The sequence below is a fragment of the Siphateles boraxobius genome, unplaced genomic scaffold (assembly GCF_051911475.1).
Source record: "Siphateles boraxobius isolate OS27281-9 unplaced genomic scaffold, OSU_SipBor_1 19, whole genome shotgun sequence".
Taxonomy (NCBI): domain Eukaryota; kingdom Metazoa; phylum Chordata; class Actinopteri; order Cypriniformes; family Leuciscidae; genus Siphateles; species Siphateles boraxobius.
In genome coordinates, this window is record NW_027508799.1 from 26563592 (window position 1) to 26580846 (window position 17255).

At 36.3% G+C, this 17255-nt stretch overlaps 1 protein-coding gene across 2 annotated transcripts; it reads left to right on the forward strand.

Moving 5' to 3' along the window:
• Positions 1–3532: 3532 nt before the first annotated feature.
• Positions 3533–7010, forward strand: rergla (RERG/RAS-like a). 2 transcript variants are annotated; one of them, XM_077234626.1, is made up of 5 exons: positions 3533–3664; positions 4226–4282; positions 4423–4496; positions 5483–5631; positions 6618–7010. In XM_077234626.1, the coding sequence occupies exons 3-5, from the start codon at positions 4443–4445 to the stop codon at positions 6901–6903; spliced, it is 489 nt and encodes a 162-aa protein (XP_077090741.1). In that variant the 5' UTR covers positions 3533–3664; positions 4226–4282; positions 4423–4442; the 3' UTR covers positions 6904–7010. The 2 variants fall into 2 exon arrangements, with proteins under 2 accessions (XP_077090741.1, XP_077090740.1); XM_077234625.1 differs by having other exon boundaries at positions 3566–3875.
• The last annotated feature ends 10245 nt before the right edge of the window (positions 7011–17255 follow it).

The following is a 17255-nucleotide window of genomic DNA, read 5'->3' on the forward strand; positions in this document are numbered from 1 at the left end:
TATATCTTACAATTGGGATTTAAAATAAGTGCTTTTAAAAGATTGCCATCATTGTGACAAGATCAACAATATCAATATTTAACATATATCTGTTCTCAAGATTAGATTGAGAACAAATATATGTTAAATGTTTTATTATACTTATTCAGCAATTGCAATGCTATGCTAATGCTATTAAAGCATTGTCACCAATTAGTAAATTAGCATTTACTGAATTAGATAGTTAAGGCTGGCCAAGTTCCCACTACCAAAAATATTCAAGTTGAGATTACATGATAATATTAAGTTCAATTAGTGAATTAAGCATATATTTTAAGTTAAGAGCAATTAAAATATATGTGTACAAAATAAAAATCTGGCAGTTCTGCTTAATTAAATTGTGAATTTATTAACTTGAAAAATTTGATGTAACTGATTACCTAAAAAAAAATTGAGTTGCCAACTGATTCGGGTTTACAGTGTTGTTTTAAAATTGTCAAATTATGCAGCTTGTTGAGGACCAATTTCAATTTCTGCCGCACAATAAAAAAGGTGATAAATCCTTGCAATGAAGGAGGGACCGAACCACATCAGATAACAATAACAACACTGCCAAGAGCCACCCCCAATTTCTTACTACTGCAGTTATAATTATATGTAATATAGCCTACATAACATGGGCACTGTAATGTATACTTACACCATTCTTCATTTTAAGTTTGCATCTTTTATTATTCAGGGCTTTGGTTTGAACTTTAGCTTGTTCTATTACATCAGTGTTTTCTGACCCTACAAGATCAAGTGTTGCTGTAAATAATAATTTTCTATTTTATTCTGGAGTGTGTATGCATGACACTGTGAACTGATAACTGTTTCAATGGTGGCTTTCTTTAGAAAAGTGCTATTGCTAATGAAATAAAATACAGAAGTAAGGAGCATCAAGTAAGCATAATATTTATACTAGCCAGCCTAGATATGAAATGCACTTGTCAGGGGTGACTGGTCAGCTGGAAAATGTTAGAAATATTGCTTCTTCTTTTGGAGATAGCAATTCCATCTATCGCATATTAGCCTGTTGCTATGAGACACACAGCCTTTGAGAAATCAGTGTGTGACAGAAAGCCTGTTTTAAACATGTTGCCTAAATATAAACATGCTTCTGTCACATGCTTCTTAACTCAGGCCCAGTATTTGTCTTTCATTTCTAGTAGTGAATTGCTTTTTAATTCCCTAATCTTATGTTTGTTGTCAAGTGGCGTCAGCTTGGCCCTGTATGTTTTGGAAACCTTGATCATTCTTTTCTCATTTTTGCTTGTTTTGAGTAGCTGATGATAGTAACCCATTCTTTCCTGATCTGATCAAAGTCCAGAGGGAATGCACAGTATATATACAGTCAAACTGTGCACATATTAATTTCCCTCAGTGAGGGAATTGCTCTGTTCCCTATAAGACACAATGGAAAGCAAAAACTCTGAAATGTAGAGAAATATTGATTTTTGGGAGGGAAAAAGGATTCCAGCTCCCGGCTAGATGAAAATGAAGTCATAGATCAGTGGAAGGGTTTCTCTCAAAAGCAATGAGAGTGATCAGAAAGCCAATGAAGAATATAGAAAGCGTTCGTCCTCCCTCTCCTTCACTTTCATGCCGTATTTTGGCCTCCTGAACTTCACTGTCTACATGGATTAGTTTGAAAAATATCCACAGAGTTAAAATGCCTCTGCTACTATGAATTGCCATTTATCCTCAGATATTTTCAATTTAGAGAGGTGCTTTCAAGTTCTGGCCAAACCAAACGAAAGCCTCAGACATTCTCTTGAGAGCTTCCTCACCTAGAAATACTGCAGCTATTCTTCTGAAGTCTGATGCTGATGAACTGGATTTACATGTTTAGAACATTAGCCTTAATTTCCTTTATTTTTATCCTGTTTGTTTAGCATTTTCAACTGAAATCGAGCTAATATTACCAGTAATTCTAAAAAAAATCTAAGCAGTATCTACTAATGATCTCACCTTCACTTCTTTGTTCACTTCTTGATTCAGATTAGTAAGTTTTATTGCATTAAAGTGAATTAGTAACCTCTTGTCAGTCTAATCAAAAACAGGCTATATCATGCTGTAGTGTGTAGTTTGTTTACTAAGAACAGGAAACTGATGCTTCAATTCACACGGTCTCACCAAAGTTGGACAATAGAAGATTGGAAAAATGTTGCCTGGTCTGATGAGTCTGTTTGTTTGTTTTTAGAAAATGACAATGAAAAAATAAGGCCTCCATAGTCCCCAGATCTCAATAGAGCACCTTTGGGATGTAGTAGAAGTGCAGTTTTGCATCATGGTTGTGCATCCGACAAATCTGCAGCAGCTGTGTGATGATATCAGTAAGTAGTTGGCTATATTTCATACTGAATATAACCAAAATGTACAAATTCATCCCTGTACATTAGTGGCTGTCAAAATGAAATGCTTTTGTAGTGTTGCAACAACAAAGTAGCTAATTGTTAACGATATTTCATGACAATAGATTTAACAAGATGTCCTGCTTAAATAGCAAACAAAGCGAACAATTATAATCACATACAGGTCACCATTTTCCGTGTCCTGTATGTGCACTCTTGAAGACAAACAGCAAAACTTTGCTTTGAGAGGTTTCCAGGCTGACCTCAGCTGATTGGCCTTTAGTGGTTTTCACATATGTAGATCTGAAAAGAATCAAGTGTACTAGATTCAGGTATAATCCACTTTGATTAATGCTCCACAGAAAGAACACAAGGCAATCTTTGATCACATGGCAATCAAGGCCCTACACCCCATTTCTCATATTAAAAGAGAGCGAGATTGCTTTAGAAAAAATGTAGAAGGAAGGAAAACAATGTACAGCATGCATGATAATCTTATTTTGCTTTTTCATAAGATCAGGTATGATTCAGTCAGCATTTTGTCCATATGATTTAGTCAACATCTCATTTTCTTCTGTTGCACACATCTAAAACACAATGACTATTTCTGGGTGTTTTTTATTTTTATCTGCAGTTCCAGTCACGAATCTAATGATGCAACAGCCTCTAATGACACATCCAGGCTCTGGTATCACTGATTATTCTGCTAGTTTAATAACTCTTGATAAGTGATCCACTTGGCCTTGCATTGCTCTTTCAGACATTCAACAAACAGCAGCAGTATTAAAAACACAAACTCAAATGCAATATGCATTTGTTTCTCGACCCATCAGATTGACTTGTTGATAGGCAAACCTCTGTTTGAGATAATGTACATTCGCCTGGTGAATGTTTATAATGTGTGAGTCATTATGTGGGGGATCAGCAGCTTATGTAACAGTTCCACATACACTCAATCAGTGAAGTTTTTTTTTAAAAACTGATATATGTATCCTTTTTAATGTTTATAGTGTATTAGTTTATAGCATAATGGTTTATTAATATCTCATACAAGAACATATTGGTGAATCATTGTAAACAAATCGAACCATTAATCAAATGCAAAAGCGAAGTGGCAAAAACATGGCAACAAAGAGCAACCCCTTTCACACACACACACCGAGCCTGCTATGTTTTGGCTCCAGCTGTGGCTTGCGTCAGCGTGACGTCAGGATCTCGAGCTGAGCAACATTGGAGAGGCAGCGCTACAAACCCATACGAGTCTGACGAACACCTGCGCGAGATCAACAAAGGTATAAAGGATGCATCAGTCCCTTCTTACTTTCGATCTCCAGTGTTTTTTTTTTAAAGCGTGCCAGTCAGTGTGACTGAAATGTGCATCGTGCGTTGAACTTGATTGGGGCGTTTGAGTTTCATTCCTTTGAGATCGGGACGCGTTTCTGCGAAAAATAATGAATGACATAAAAGTTGCAGTTCTTGGATCTGATGGTGTCGGGAAATCAGGTATATTTGTAGTTTTTATTTGATTAAATACTTCATTTATCATCTTCATTGAATAGCATATTGTTTCGTTTTTTTATCGATACAAAAAAAAAAGTTTTATACAATACAAAGTTGGAAAAATATTTACAAAAATAATTGTAAAAATATTTTTTTTTATTTCATATATATATATACACGTACATAGGCCTACTGCGTGTGTGTGTGTGTGTGTGTGTGTGCGTGTGTGTGTGTGTGTGCGTGCGTGTGTGTGTGTGTGTGTGTGTGTGTGTGTGTGTGTGTGTGTGTGTGTGTGTGTGTGTGTGTGTGTGTTTTGTATGTTTCATCTTTTGTACTCCTCTTCACATCCACAGCACTTATTGTTCGATTTTTAACCAGGAGATTCATTGGAGAGTATGCATCATCATCAGGTATGTGTGATATTGTTTTCAGATTGCATTTTTTCCCTATTTTTTATGGGGTGCATTTGGTTTGGAGAAGTGTACAGAACATGTGAAGTATAGGCTGGAATCTTTTTTGCGTCTGATGTGATCTGTTCTTGCCTTTACAGAATGCATTTACAGAAAGCGCATGTCTATTGATGGAAGACAGCTCAATCTTGAACTTTATGACCCCTGTTCTCAGGTATGTGGACATTTAATTGTAACTAGCTGGAGTAAGCAAGGCAATAACTTCATAAAGCATCTTGTGGCTTAGTGTGCTACTGCATATTCCAGTGACATAACAGATCTTTCTTTAAGATCACTTAACCTTTGCCTGTTTGAACAGGTAGACTGAATTTCATTGTAAGCTAAGAAAAACATATTGTATACATACATGGATTGTAATGTAAGCGCCTCAAGACTTTACTAGTCTTGGCTTTTCCCAGAGACCTAGCATCATCAAAAACTTTTAGTATGTATCCTGTAGAATGCAAGTGTTGTCTGCCTTCCTGGCATTCATTTGTATTGCAGATGGTTTTGCTGCTTATAAAATCTTTCCACAAGCTCCAGACACAACCATATAATACACCAATCAGCTCTGCTCACTGTACGCTTATATTATTCTTTGGAAATAAATCCTATATAACCACACAAGAGTGATTTAATATGAGATGAAGCTTTGTCCTCTTGAGTTTTATATATATTATTAATGTGGTAAAAATGAGGTAAATACAGTCTAGGAGGAAGATTGTGTTTTCCTCTTTGATAAAATCCAATTATTGAATCAGTCCTGTTGCCCATTATGTGATTGTGTGCCATCTGTGCATCGTGGGGGTCCAGTCGATTATCCTGTTTTTCCTCACACAATCCCATTTTGTGTAATCAGTGATGTTTAGTTAGTTAAATGAATATTGCTGTTGTATAGATTTACTCAAAAGTTTAGTAAGTGTTTTTTCCACACTTAAATCAAGTACACCAGTTAAGTCTTGTGGTTACACTATTGAAACAGTGAGTATTTTAACATTTACAGATTGGCCCTGTTCACGTTCACTTTAAGTGCTCCAGATTTTTGCATTTAAACTTTTGTGGTACTCCGCATTGTGCCTCAAATGCTGTCGATTTAGCTGAACTTGTATCGAGCCTGTAATGTTCCTATAAATACATAATGCATGTGTGATTTCTTTGCAGCCGTGCGAGGGGAAATCCACTCTCAATGAGCAGATCCACTGGGCTGATGGTTTCGTGGTCATTTACGACATCAGCGATCGTTCCTCCTTCCTCACTGCCAAAGCCATAGTGCACCTGATCCGAGAGCTTCACCTGGGTGGGACTAAAAGGTAACGGTTCACAACAACATCCTCAGGCAGCAGAAGATGTGCCTATTTCTGTCCATATACTGTACCATTGTTGCTCTTATGTGGGTGTCTATAATCCGACAGCTTGGGTTTGCATTGAGGAGTATTGTTGAATTGACTATGTGGGTGATGTTGATGGGTGGATGAGCTGGTGACTCAATGAAAAATATCTATTTTTAGTTTATCCTTGGCTATTGAGATTTTTTCAGTGATGAAGTAGATGCACTGGACAACTCACTTCATAACAGCTTGTGGGCTTGTGTTTTCAATTAAGATTTATTCAATTCATAATCTAGGTTGATTCGTTTTTTCATCATTTAAATGATGAAAAGATTTTAGACTTTTCCTGCTTTTTCTTATACTTTGGTTATAGTGAATTAATTTAAGCAGAGCCAAACGCGAGGAGAAACATCAGCCAATCAAATTAAACATCTCTTAAAGTCAGCATGAAACAGAAGTTGCGATAGGCTTTTCTTCCCTATTGTGACGTATATACGAGTGAAACGGCTTATCGAACAAGAAACGATGTAGGCCGCGACTTGATTTTGTCCATCAGGAATTGATTGGATCGTTGGATGATTGTGGTTTGCTATTGGTCGATCTCATGTGAGTGACAGGTTGTCCTGCCCTCGCGCCGGTAAACACGTCATCAGAGAAGTGATGTCACTGCAATAGGGAGGGGAGGTTATTTTAATTAAAGATTATGAGGGCTAATGAATAAAATAAAAATAAAAAAATGTGCACGGATAAATCACTTATAATAACACTGCAATATTTCATAAAAAAAAAAAAAAAACAATTGTCAATTTTGATTTCATGGTGACTCATCTAATCAAGAGAAAAATTAAATGTTCTGAATTTGGTGGCTTTTTAAGAGAAAATTAGACATCCCATATGCAAGTGTAGTTGATAAAGTTGGCAAACTAGCAAACAATGAAACATCTTAAGTACTGTTGCTCTGACCCCAGGGACACGGACTCTGTGATCTTCCTGGTGGGAAATAAGCAGGACTTGTGCCACATGCGTGAGGTGGACCGGGAGGAAGGCCAGAGGCTGGCGTCAGAGGGCCGCTGCCAGTTTTACGAGCTGTCCGCTGCCGAGCACTACCAGGAGGTGGTGCTCATGTTCTCAAAGATCGTGCGCAATGCCAGTCTGGGAGGCAAAGCCAAGGAGCGCCGACGTCGCCCCAGCGGATCAAAGTCCATGGCCAAACTCATCAACAACGTCTTCGGAAAACGGCGGAAATCTGTTTGAGAACGAACTTGGACAATTGTTGCAGGACTGATGTATGAGATGCATCAAACTTGTTTAGATAGTTCCTCAATGCTTTTGTCTTCTTGGCCACACAGTCATTACCGGGGGCATCTCACAAAACACATCTTGAACAAAACACATCTAGAACATGGACACATTTCACCCCAAAGTCAAACGAAAACAAATAGTTTCCTTGCTTAAAGAAAATGAAGCCTGATAATTATGACTTTTGCATTGCAACAATATTTTCATGACAATTAAGCACAATTACCTCATAAATTCTCATTACCGTAATGATTTCTCATTGTGGTAATGTGAAAATGTGCTGAATGGTCACAAATAAATCGTCACAATGCCAAACATTTAAAATAGGCTTAATTTTATTTATGCAAAATATAATAACCTATTTTTTTTACGTCTGTGTACAGCTGCAAATCTCTGTTCTTTGCCTTAAATGTTTCTTTATTCACTTTTTTATGTTTAAATAGCAGATTTAAAAAAAAAAAAACTAACTCTGAAGTTGTGAAATATTGTTAGCTTGCTATGTAGTTATTGATAAAATGGTCATTGTATGATGCCAGCAATGACTGACTATGGATTTTGTAATCTCTTCAAATTCATTAAAAATATAAACATCTGTGCATCAAAATGATGTGTTCGTACTGACCAAGCATCTTTTCATCTTCTAGGAATTCACATCTAAAGGTATTTGTTTCCACAAAATTGGGAAACAACTGACCTGTGTCCAGAGCATAAGTGATCGATATGCAGTATTGCAGTACAGTATATATCTTAACACTAATGCTCACCAGAAATAACATTATCTTGAATGTTGTGCAACTGAATTTCTTCAGGTACTAAGTTTGCAAGTTACAGTCAGGAGATAATGTAGAACAGACTCAGATTTTGGAAAGGCACCAAAAAAATAAGCGATGAGTCACTATTTGTTCTAATTTGTACTACAAATTACCAGATACATAGTACATGCAGTATTGTGCAAAACGCCAATTACTTTCAATGTCCTAAATAACAATATGCACTATTTATCCTACTACTATTTAGTAATACTATTAAAACTGTTTAAAAAGTAAACGGATGCTATTAAAGATCAATTGATGTTGCTTGTGGTTCATTCTTCCTCACACTGCAAATGGAAGGTCAAGTCGGATGCATTGCATTGTGGGATCCAGTATTGCATACTATGGTATGTTTGTCAAAAGTTGGTTATTCCATGCACACTAAAATGTTGCATACTTTACACTGAAAACATTCTACAGAAACATACAAGTAGTAGGCTGTTACTAAGATGTACTACAAAATACAATGTGATGAGTAGTGTGATGTTGTGTGTAGTGCATACTATGCATTCTATGAGTTGGTAATTGAGTAAAAACCAGCCAGAACAACCGCATATTAACATCCTGTCATCCACCCACATCATCACACAACATCCGATTTCTACAGAAAAAAATATTTTATATACAAAAAAATTAATTAAAAATCCAAATCAAGCATTGTTCGGAAGGTACCCTTACAAAAAAAGTGTATTCAAGTGTGCTGTTAGAATACATCTTTTAAACTAAAAAATAAGAAACTATACTTTCAGTCTACTTTTTATGTACTTCTCATAAATATACTTAAAATTACACTATATATACTTGACTTATATTGACAGAAAAGTTATTGTACTTGTAGCAGTTTACTGAGTTTACTTCACTGTATTTTCATATACTAAAAAATGTGCTATAAGTATTTAAATAGTAAATTATCAGCATACATATAATAATAATAATATGCAACTCTATAGTTGCAGTACGAAAAACGTAGTTGTAAACTAGTTGTGTACACAGTTTACTACTGTTACACTAAAAAGAGGGCCAATCTAGTATACTGCTAGTACATAGATATTAATATACTTGCTGAGTATATTAATACTGAGTATTTTTAATTGCTACTTAAAAAATATACTTGACATTTACTTAAGTATACTTAATAAAATAACCTTGAAGTATACCTATTTTGTAAGGGATATTTGAGGCCTGGTTTACACACAAGCAAACAGATAATTTTGGCAACCGGCCAAAGAAGCGATCACGCTTTTTCGTTGACCTTTTGGACGTCTGGCCAACATTCAACAAGACAGTTTCCTACATCAGCAAGTAATGCTGCGTAATATTTGAGTCAGGATAAGTGTGGATTGGGTCTCTGTATAGTTGTCATACCTGCAGAAGCTAGCGAAGACGAGAAACCTCTATCAACATAAGGGAGAGGAGCAGATGGCTGTTTGTGAAGCATCGATTCAAAGGGAGATATGAAACACAAAGTCTTTGCTTATGAGGGTCCTGTCATCACGTATTGATTCCTGGATAAACACTCAAACAGCTAAAACTGGGAATTTCACTTTTAAGTCATGCTTTGTGAAGTCCCCCTTGGTCTAACTAATATGCCTAAACATGTATTTTTCGCTTACCATTATAGGTATGGACGTCTATGTTGGGCCTGTCAACCTATCAGAATTCAGTGTGACAGTTTGCATTAGACTTGTGGTGTTTTAAAAGAAGTGTGTAAGTTTAGCACCTCTAGTGATGACAAATGGAATTGCAATCTGTTTGTTTGAGTGGCTCAGTTGGGCCCAACATAATAACATTGGCAATTACGCAAATTGGGATGAGGCAGCCTGTTTGTCCAAACAAAGGAGGATAGAGGAGTGGTTTGAAATTAGTTTGACAGCAGTCTTTATTTTCCATATTATGTTTGCTGAAGCTAGTTGAAGAGAAATACATCACTTTAAGTCAGCATGAAATAAAAGCTTTATTGTGATGTCTGTATAAATGTTTTGTCCATCGGGAATTGATTGGAATCTTTGTTGTTTGCTATTACTATGATCTTATGCAAGTGACAGATTGTCCCGTCCTCATGCCGAAAAACTTCAAGTGTGAGGGGGAGTTATTCTGATTAAAGATTACGATGACAAAAAAATAAAAAAGAATGTACATGCATAAATCATTTATAATAATAACTGCAAAATTCCATAAAAATATGAATTGTCAGTTTTGATATAGAACATTGGCCTCTATCGCGATCTGTGGTTGAAACGTAAATTGCAATTTACTTGTGGAGTTGTTATTTTACATCAGTCTAAATCTGATATTTTGTGTTTTGCTCAGTAATGGAATTATGTTAAACACTTTGCACACATTTCATGTTTGAATTTAGTGATAGGGTTAGGACTATGATTTTAATCATCTTAACAGTTATATGATAAGAGTGGCATCAACCCACCTGCATTTTTCTGTTATTCATGCTTCCCTTAGTTTTAGCTATGGGGGTTAAAAATAGCTGCACAGTTAGTCATCTTAATACAATGTTAGTTGTACAGTAAACAGGGTAAAAAGAAAACAAACGTGCTGTCAGACATATCCTCCCACCTTAAGCTCTTTAAATTTGGTCACGAGACATAATGAATAATATTGTTTACCACACCATGTTCTCGTATCATCATTTACCCAGTAAAGAGGCAGTGAAAGTATCTGGCGCAGGTGGAGTGGACTGGTGGTGTGTGTTTACATGTGCAAACTTGTGGAAGGACGAGCAGCAGGTGTTGCTGGAAGGAAAGCAAGCAACCGGTTCCAAGAGATTTGCTGTCCAAACCACACATGGGAACCTGTGCGTGACCCCTCTTCAGGTGTTCTTGGCAAACACTGAATTTTCAGCGATCTCAACACCTGACCAAAGCAAAGAGCCCGGTCCGGCACGCAAAATTACCTAACCGCAACAGACCATGTACCATCAAAGATGAAAATACTGTCTTTTCTCTTCACAGGGAACGACACATGTTGAGCAGGTGTGCTGAAGACTGATTCTCACACTGCTTATAAATTAATCCTCATATTTATATATGAATAACGTGTATAATTAATTAATTCTGCAAGTGATAATGTTCAATAAAAGGGGTGTTAACGAGGTCAAGTCAGCAGTATTCAGCTGGTCATGTGATCTCAAAATGGCTGCTCCCATGAGGAGACCTGCTTCATGTAAAATAAAGCAGCTTTTATTAGGCCACATATATGACTGGAGTCTTCATCTAATGTAAGTGTACAACGTTTTGAAAAAATGTTTTAAGTAACATTCATTTCTTTATTTTTTTTAATGTGAGTGTACCTCAATACATTTGACCCAAATAAAACCAGTTAATTTTGACTAAGTTCATCTAATTGTTGATTAGCTAACACATGGATTGTGGATAAAATATGGACCTGTATATATAGACAAGGGTAAGTAACATTGGTTAACGTGTGTGTGTGTGTGTGTGTGTGTGTGTGTGTGTGTGTGTGTGTGTGTGTGTGTGTGTGTGTGTGTGTGTGTGTGTGTGTGTGTGTGTGTGTGTGAAAAAAGAAAAAAAAGATTTTAGAATTTATACTCAGAAATTGCTAGTACATGAAGACACATTGAATTAAGCATGAAATTGTGAAGTAAAAAGACTGAAATATTTTTTTTTGTAAAACACTTCAATAATCTCTTGTAAAACCTAGGCTACTTCAATAGGTTTAATTTACTACTTTTTTACAGTGAATATTTGTGATACATGCTCTCTGCTCAGTAATTATGCAGATGTAATCAGTCACTCATTAGTGTGTACACAAGCCATGCTAATGAACGCTAGGACTGATTAGCTATTAATTAACAGCACATCAGCTGGAATTCAGATTGAGATGAGTTGGCCGTGGGAATTCGTACACTGCTAAATTGCTTCTGTTAAGAGAGAGACAAAATTGTATTTTTATTTCCACCGTCACAGCACCTTGCGTGTGCTCTCTTACAAAAATAACACGTTGCCTGAGAAGGAGATGGAGAGAAAGTGCCATGCACACCATAAACCATAATAGCTGAAAGCTAATTCATAGCTGGGCCAAGGGATTATTTTGCAGCAGCAGGCTGGAATCTCTTTGATGAGGCCAACAGAATAAAAGCCTAACATATGGATCTGATTAGCACAGGCGAAAATGATTCTTTGATTCATTTCTGCACGAGGACCCATTGCTTGTGATACTGATGTTATAGTGTTATGTTTTTAAATGCGTCCCATTCTGTCTATCAGCTAAGTCTGGATGAATAGGGCAACAGATTTTGGCTTTCACATCAAAAAGATTGGACTTTGTTGTAAACTTTTATTGACCCACATTTAATGCATTAATACACGTGAGCCACATTCATGCATGTTGTATTAATGGCACGTGAAGCTGATATATGTTAAGTTCAGTGGGAGGGTGATTTGTTTAAGACACATTATCACGTTAGCGCACATGTATGGAACGCAAAGTGGAGACAGGGATATGCGCTTTCTACGTGCTCAGATGACAATAAGAAGATGGAAAGCTTGGTGGGGAATACATAAGGAGAGATTACAGATTCTTTAACTGTAGTGCTGTTAAATTTATAGCGTAATGACGCTATAAGTTCAAAAACTTGCTTTACATGGTTTCTAGCTGGTTGAAACTAGTAATTTACTAGGATCTTCGTCTGTTTCAAACTTGTTTAGTTGGTTGATCATCTACTACATTACCTGAAAGTACGGCTTGTGGACCCAAGAGGTCAAGGTTTAGCGAGTTGACCCATTAAAAAGTTGGCTTATGTGTGGCCTATGTGTGATGAGTGCATACTATTGCCCTAAAAATTAGGACAGTTAAAAATGTATTTAATATTATAACATGGTTCTAAAATGTATCTTTATTTTGACTTGCTCTATCACAGCAGTGGCTTGAAAAGATTTACATACACTGTCTATAAAACCCTCATACATCTTATGCCACTCGGTTTAAGGTAACCTTGGACTTGCCCCACCAGCTGTGTTTAAACTACCACACTGATGGGAACCAAGCACAGAGATGGCACAGATAGCCAGTCGCAACTGGAGCGTACTGCCACAGCCACATCCAGACTTCAGGTATGTGTGCTGAGATAAGGAGCAGTGGCACTCGCCGGCCCGTTACAGAAACCCGGCTCAGGTATGCTGGGAATGTAGCAGAGAGTAACAGAATAAAGACAGGCAGCCTGTAGATCTGAGCTGAGGCTTCACTGAAGGCCATTGGTGGAGGAACTGGGATGTTGTTGATTTTTGTCTCCTAAATAACTCCATGAAGGTAAAGGAGTTTAGATAAACCAAACATGTAAGATGGGTTATGTAAGTGTGTGTTGAAGGGCCAAAGAGTTATTGGAGCTAAAGTGTGAGCAGTCCTATCCAATTCTGCCATTCCTGCCAAGTCTCCTTCAGGACACAAAGTATACTTTCAGGAGACCTTGTGGGACTCCATTCTTCTCCAGGCTCCGAGCATAGCGAAGCGGAGGGAGGCAACAGTGCAGAGATTATAGCAACCCACTCACACCCATCAAAAAAATATTATGTTCCATTCCAGGTGAAAAGGAGCAAGCAATAATAATAGCAGTGTTATACCTGAGAGTATCGTTATTTTGGTATTTTTACACATCAATGAAACAACAGACAATTTTATGTTGTGAGTTGAATAAGAATTTGAATCTGATAATTGGAGGAATAGTCTATTTGTTTTATCGTGGATTAAACAAATATGTGAAATATGTCTGGTTGCATAATGGTATTTACTGAAAGAAATCTGGAGACTGGTTTTGGCTCCTCACAGCTTTGGTTTGTTCCTGTAACAAATTTTCCTCCTTTCTTGTAAATGCGCAGGAGAACAAATAATTTATGTAATAGTCCTCATTCCTCATGTCTTCATCTCTTTTTACGCACAAGATAGCTGTAATTGTGAGATATGGGATCATGTACAACCAGACAGTTACACAGCTAATCGCCAAATAAATACAAACAGGGAAATGACATTGATTTGAGTAAAAATGAAAGATTTGCCTGTAAATTATCTTAAAGCTTCCGCTAAGAAAAAAATAGTCTGCTTCAATGTACAAAACAATCAGCCAAGCAACAGGACGTAAAATGCAACAACATTACAGTAATATTAATACTGAAATCGCCTGATGGTCATTCGCTTACATCGATAATAACTGCAGTGTGTTCTACAAGGCCACGAAGGATCCATCTATTGTGTCCTTCATTTCACGGGAAACGGAGGATGCATTTCAAGGCTGCATTTGAAGGAGCCTTCGAATTGGGACAGCCTTCGTCACGCATTCGGGCCTTCAAATGCGGCCTTCAAAGGATTGGAGCCTGGTTTGTCAGATCTATGCGCTAGCGCAGGTTAAAATCTCAGACTTTAATACTATTTACAGTATCTAAGTTAATAAAACAGACTGTGTGACTACGAGGAATGATTACATCTAAATGTTCGTCCGTATGCAAGTTCGAGGGACTTTATTTAAATTAAATACACCTATTTAGCTATTGTCACATGCCCGTGGTTATCTCTTCGGTTTCCGAGTCCAACCCCTGGACCAATCAGAATTAAGTATTCCAAAGAACCGCGCAAAGGAAATGAGGGGAAATCCGAATTCTGAAATGCACCCTTGGCTCTAAAATAAATTAAGTATGTTACTCGGTATGTCATTCGTCGACTCAAGGGACAATGGCTTTGTCTGTCCTGCATGTGAGCGTTAAGTACTGGTTTTGAAAGTGTGGCTTAATAAGTGTCCAACTGTGAATCTGTGGGTCAATGGCTGTTTATGTACTCTACTAACATACAGACACACATTTAAACTACTGATGTAGGTTATGTTATTAATTAGCTCCTCCTATACCATTCATCAAATCTATCACACATGATAGCATTATCTTTGATAAATGAAATCAAGGCATATTCATTTCAAAGTGATCAGTAGTTATATTTTTCATACTTCATCTACACTTTTGAGAGGCAAAATCACTGTTGGCAGTGTTTTGAACACTTAAGGGCACTTAGAAAGAACATGTATGGCCGACTTCCATTTTGTCTGAATGCCAGTGACATCCTAAGTGCACTTCTGGCATTACCGAACAACTTCTCTGATCTTGACAACTTCCACGTTTTTTTTACTAGACATATTTTTGTCTATTTCAGAAGATTCACCACCAGTATGTTAGCATATGTATTTGTGCAATGTATTAGTTCATAATACTCTTAAATACTCTTAAATATTTTGGCTATCTATGGATACATTAAGAACCTTTGACATCCAACTTTTCTATTGCACTAAAGGTTCTCATGGAAAAAAGTTTCTTTATATTATTTAAATGTTCTTCACACTTGGTTCACACAAATGGTTCTTTAACTACACTGAAAGGTTCTTTTTGGGAACCCAAAATGGTTATTTTATGCAATGTAAAATAAATGATCAATAAATTATGACAACATATGTTTTTACATTGCTTTAACTCATCAAAATAACTTAGCAATTTTTAACTTTTTTTTATCATTTTTTTTTAAAGTCAGTTCAATGTAATTTAAGTTGAATTAACTTAAACGTCCAAGTTGATTGTACTTAAAAATTTAAGGCAGCAACGAAAGCTTTACTTTCGAGATTGCGGCCCGAGCTAGAAATGTACTTGCAGTTATTGTGGGGTTTTCTTGGATTTCTTCTAGCTTTCATGGTCTGTAGCTCAGCATTGATGTGCATTCTCAGCTGTCGGTTTAATTGTGGATAAGTGTGTCATGACCAAAAAAAAGCACTACTCTCATGGTTACGGTTAAGACCCTTTTGACACATACTGCTGGAAAGAAATGAGTCATTGGTCGGAGTACAATTTCTAGTGGTGTAATTTTCCAAATTACCTTTGACCCCAACTATAATCAACATAAAAAAAAAAAATCAGACTTGTGAGTAGGAAAGGATTTTACCAGTGTGTGACATTTTTTGGCTCCATTTACTGACCAGCCTGGCATATATGCTGTGTTGTTGTATATAAGACTCATTCAATCAAAGCACAGACTTGTCAGCCCTAATCAGGCATTTTATTGGTTTCTTCAGTATTCAGCTAACATTGCATGGGTCTCTTGCTAAAACCGGTGATCTCATCACAGAGAACTGATAAATGTGACATGCTTTAACCTGATTGTTTTTTTTAAGTGCAGTTTCTGCATACCTAGCCGTCACACAACTCAAAAAATACTGGACGCAAGGAAAGTCTTAGATTATTTGATATTCTAAAAACATTATTACGCTTAAGTGAGTTAAAGTTCAGTCAAAGTAATTTAGTGATAAATCAGTACAAGATTACGATATGAGACTATGGTATCACAAAAGTTTGATTGTAACTTGTAAGGTGCTGGTATGATGGATGAGATGAAAGACAGTATTTTTTTTGTATAAAAGTCAACATTTTTGTCCAACTTATTGGAGCCTGCATGGAGTCCAAACAATTCCCTTCAAATCCCAAGATGTAACTTGTTAGCGCTGTAGATTCCTCTAATCTCAGGCCAGTATGTGAAAGCAGGAGTGTGCGCACCTGGGCTAGGTGTGGGTATAGCCCTCATTCTGTGATTTTGATACACTGTGTTGTTTGACCCATGTGTGTTGTTGGCTGGTCCATTAGTGCAGTGTGCAGTACAGAGACAGACACTATAGTCTGGGACTGAGAAGATGCTCTATCCTCATCTCTTCTGTTTTAGTTCATTGCTCTTCAGCAGTAGATTTAAGGTCTAAAAATTAGAAGAATTTTTGTTCTGTGTGAAATATTCAAAGAGCTTTGGGAATAATTTGTTAATATGTGTTTGAATGGAACATAAAGAGTCACCAAAAACATGTATAGGACAATATCAACTGTGCATCTTTTTAGTAAATCAGATTTCGTTGGTGTGGCATTTGAAATTAGGTACATTATAATGCATTTTTATGCAATAATATTTCTTAAATTATTCTTTTCCCCACTATGAGAATCCATAGATTACTTCATTTATCAGAATTGACATCTAGGCTATTAATATATATGAGCTTATTTTTATTTTCTTATATTTAAATAGGAAAACTAGAAACTAAACATTTTTTTTTAAAAAAGACCTACCTAGTACACATACAATATACAGGGCGCATGTAAAATGTGTAGTACAATATACAGTGGTGAAGTAGCGCCCTCATGTGGAAAGGGAAAGATTGTTTGAGAAAGGAAGTGAAATGGAATTTAGTATTAAATTATTTTAAATTATGTTTATTAACGTAACAACACCAAAATAAATGTTAAATGACAACATATTAAATAACTGTTGAATAAATGCAAACAATAAAAATGTAATATATATATATATATATATATATATATATATATATATATATATATATATATATATATATATATATATTTTTTTTTTCATGTGCTGCTTTAAGCCTACTTAACTAGTAATATCGTTTTAATAATATTACATGCTAAATTAAGTTCTAAAAGTGTTTAAATA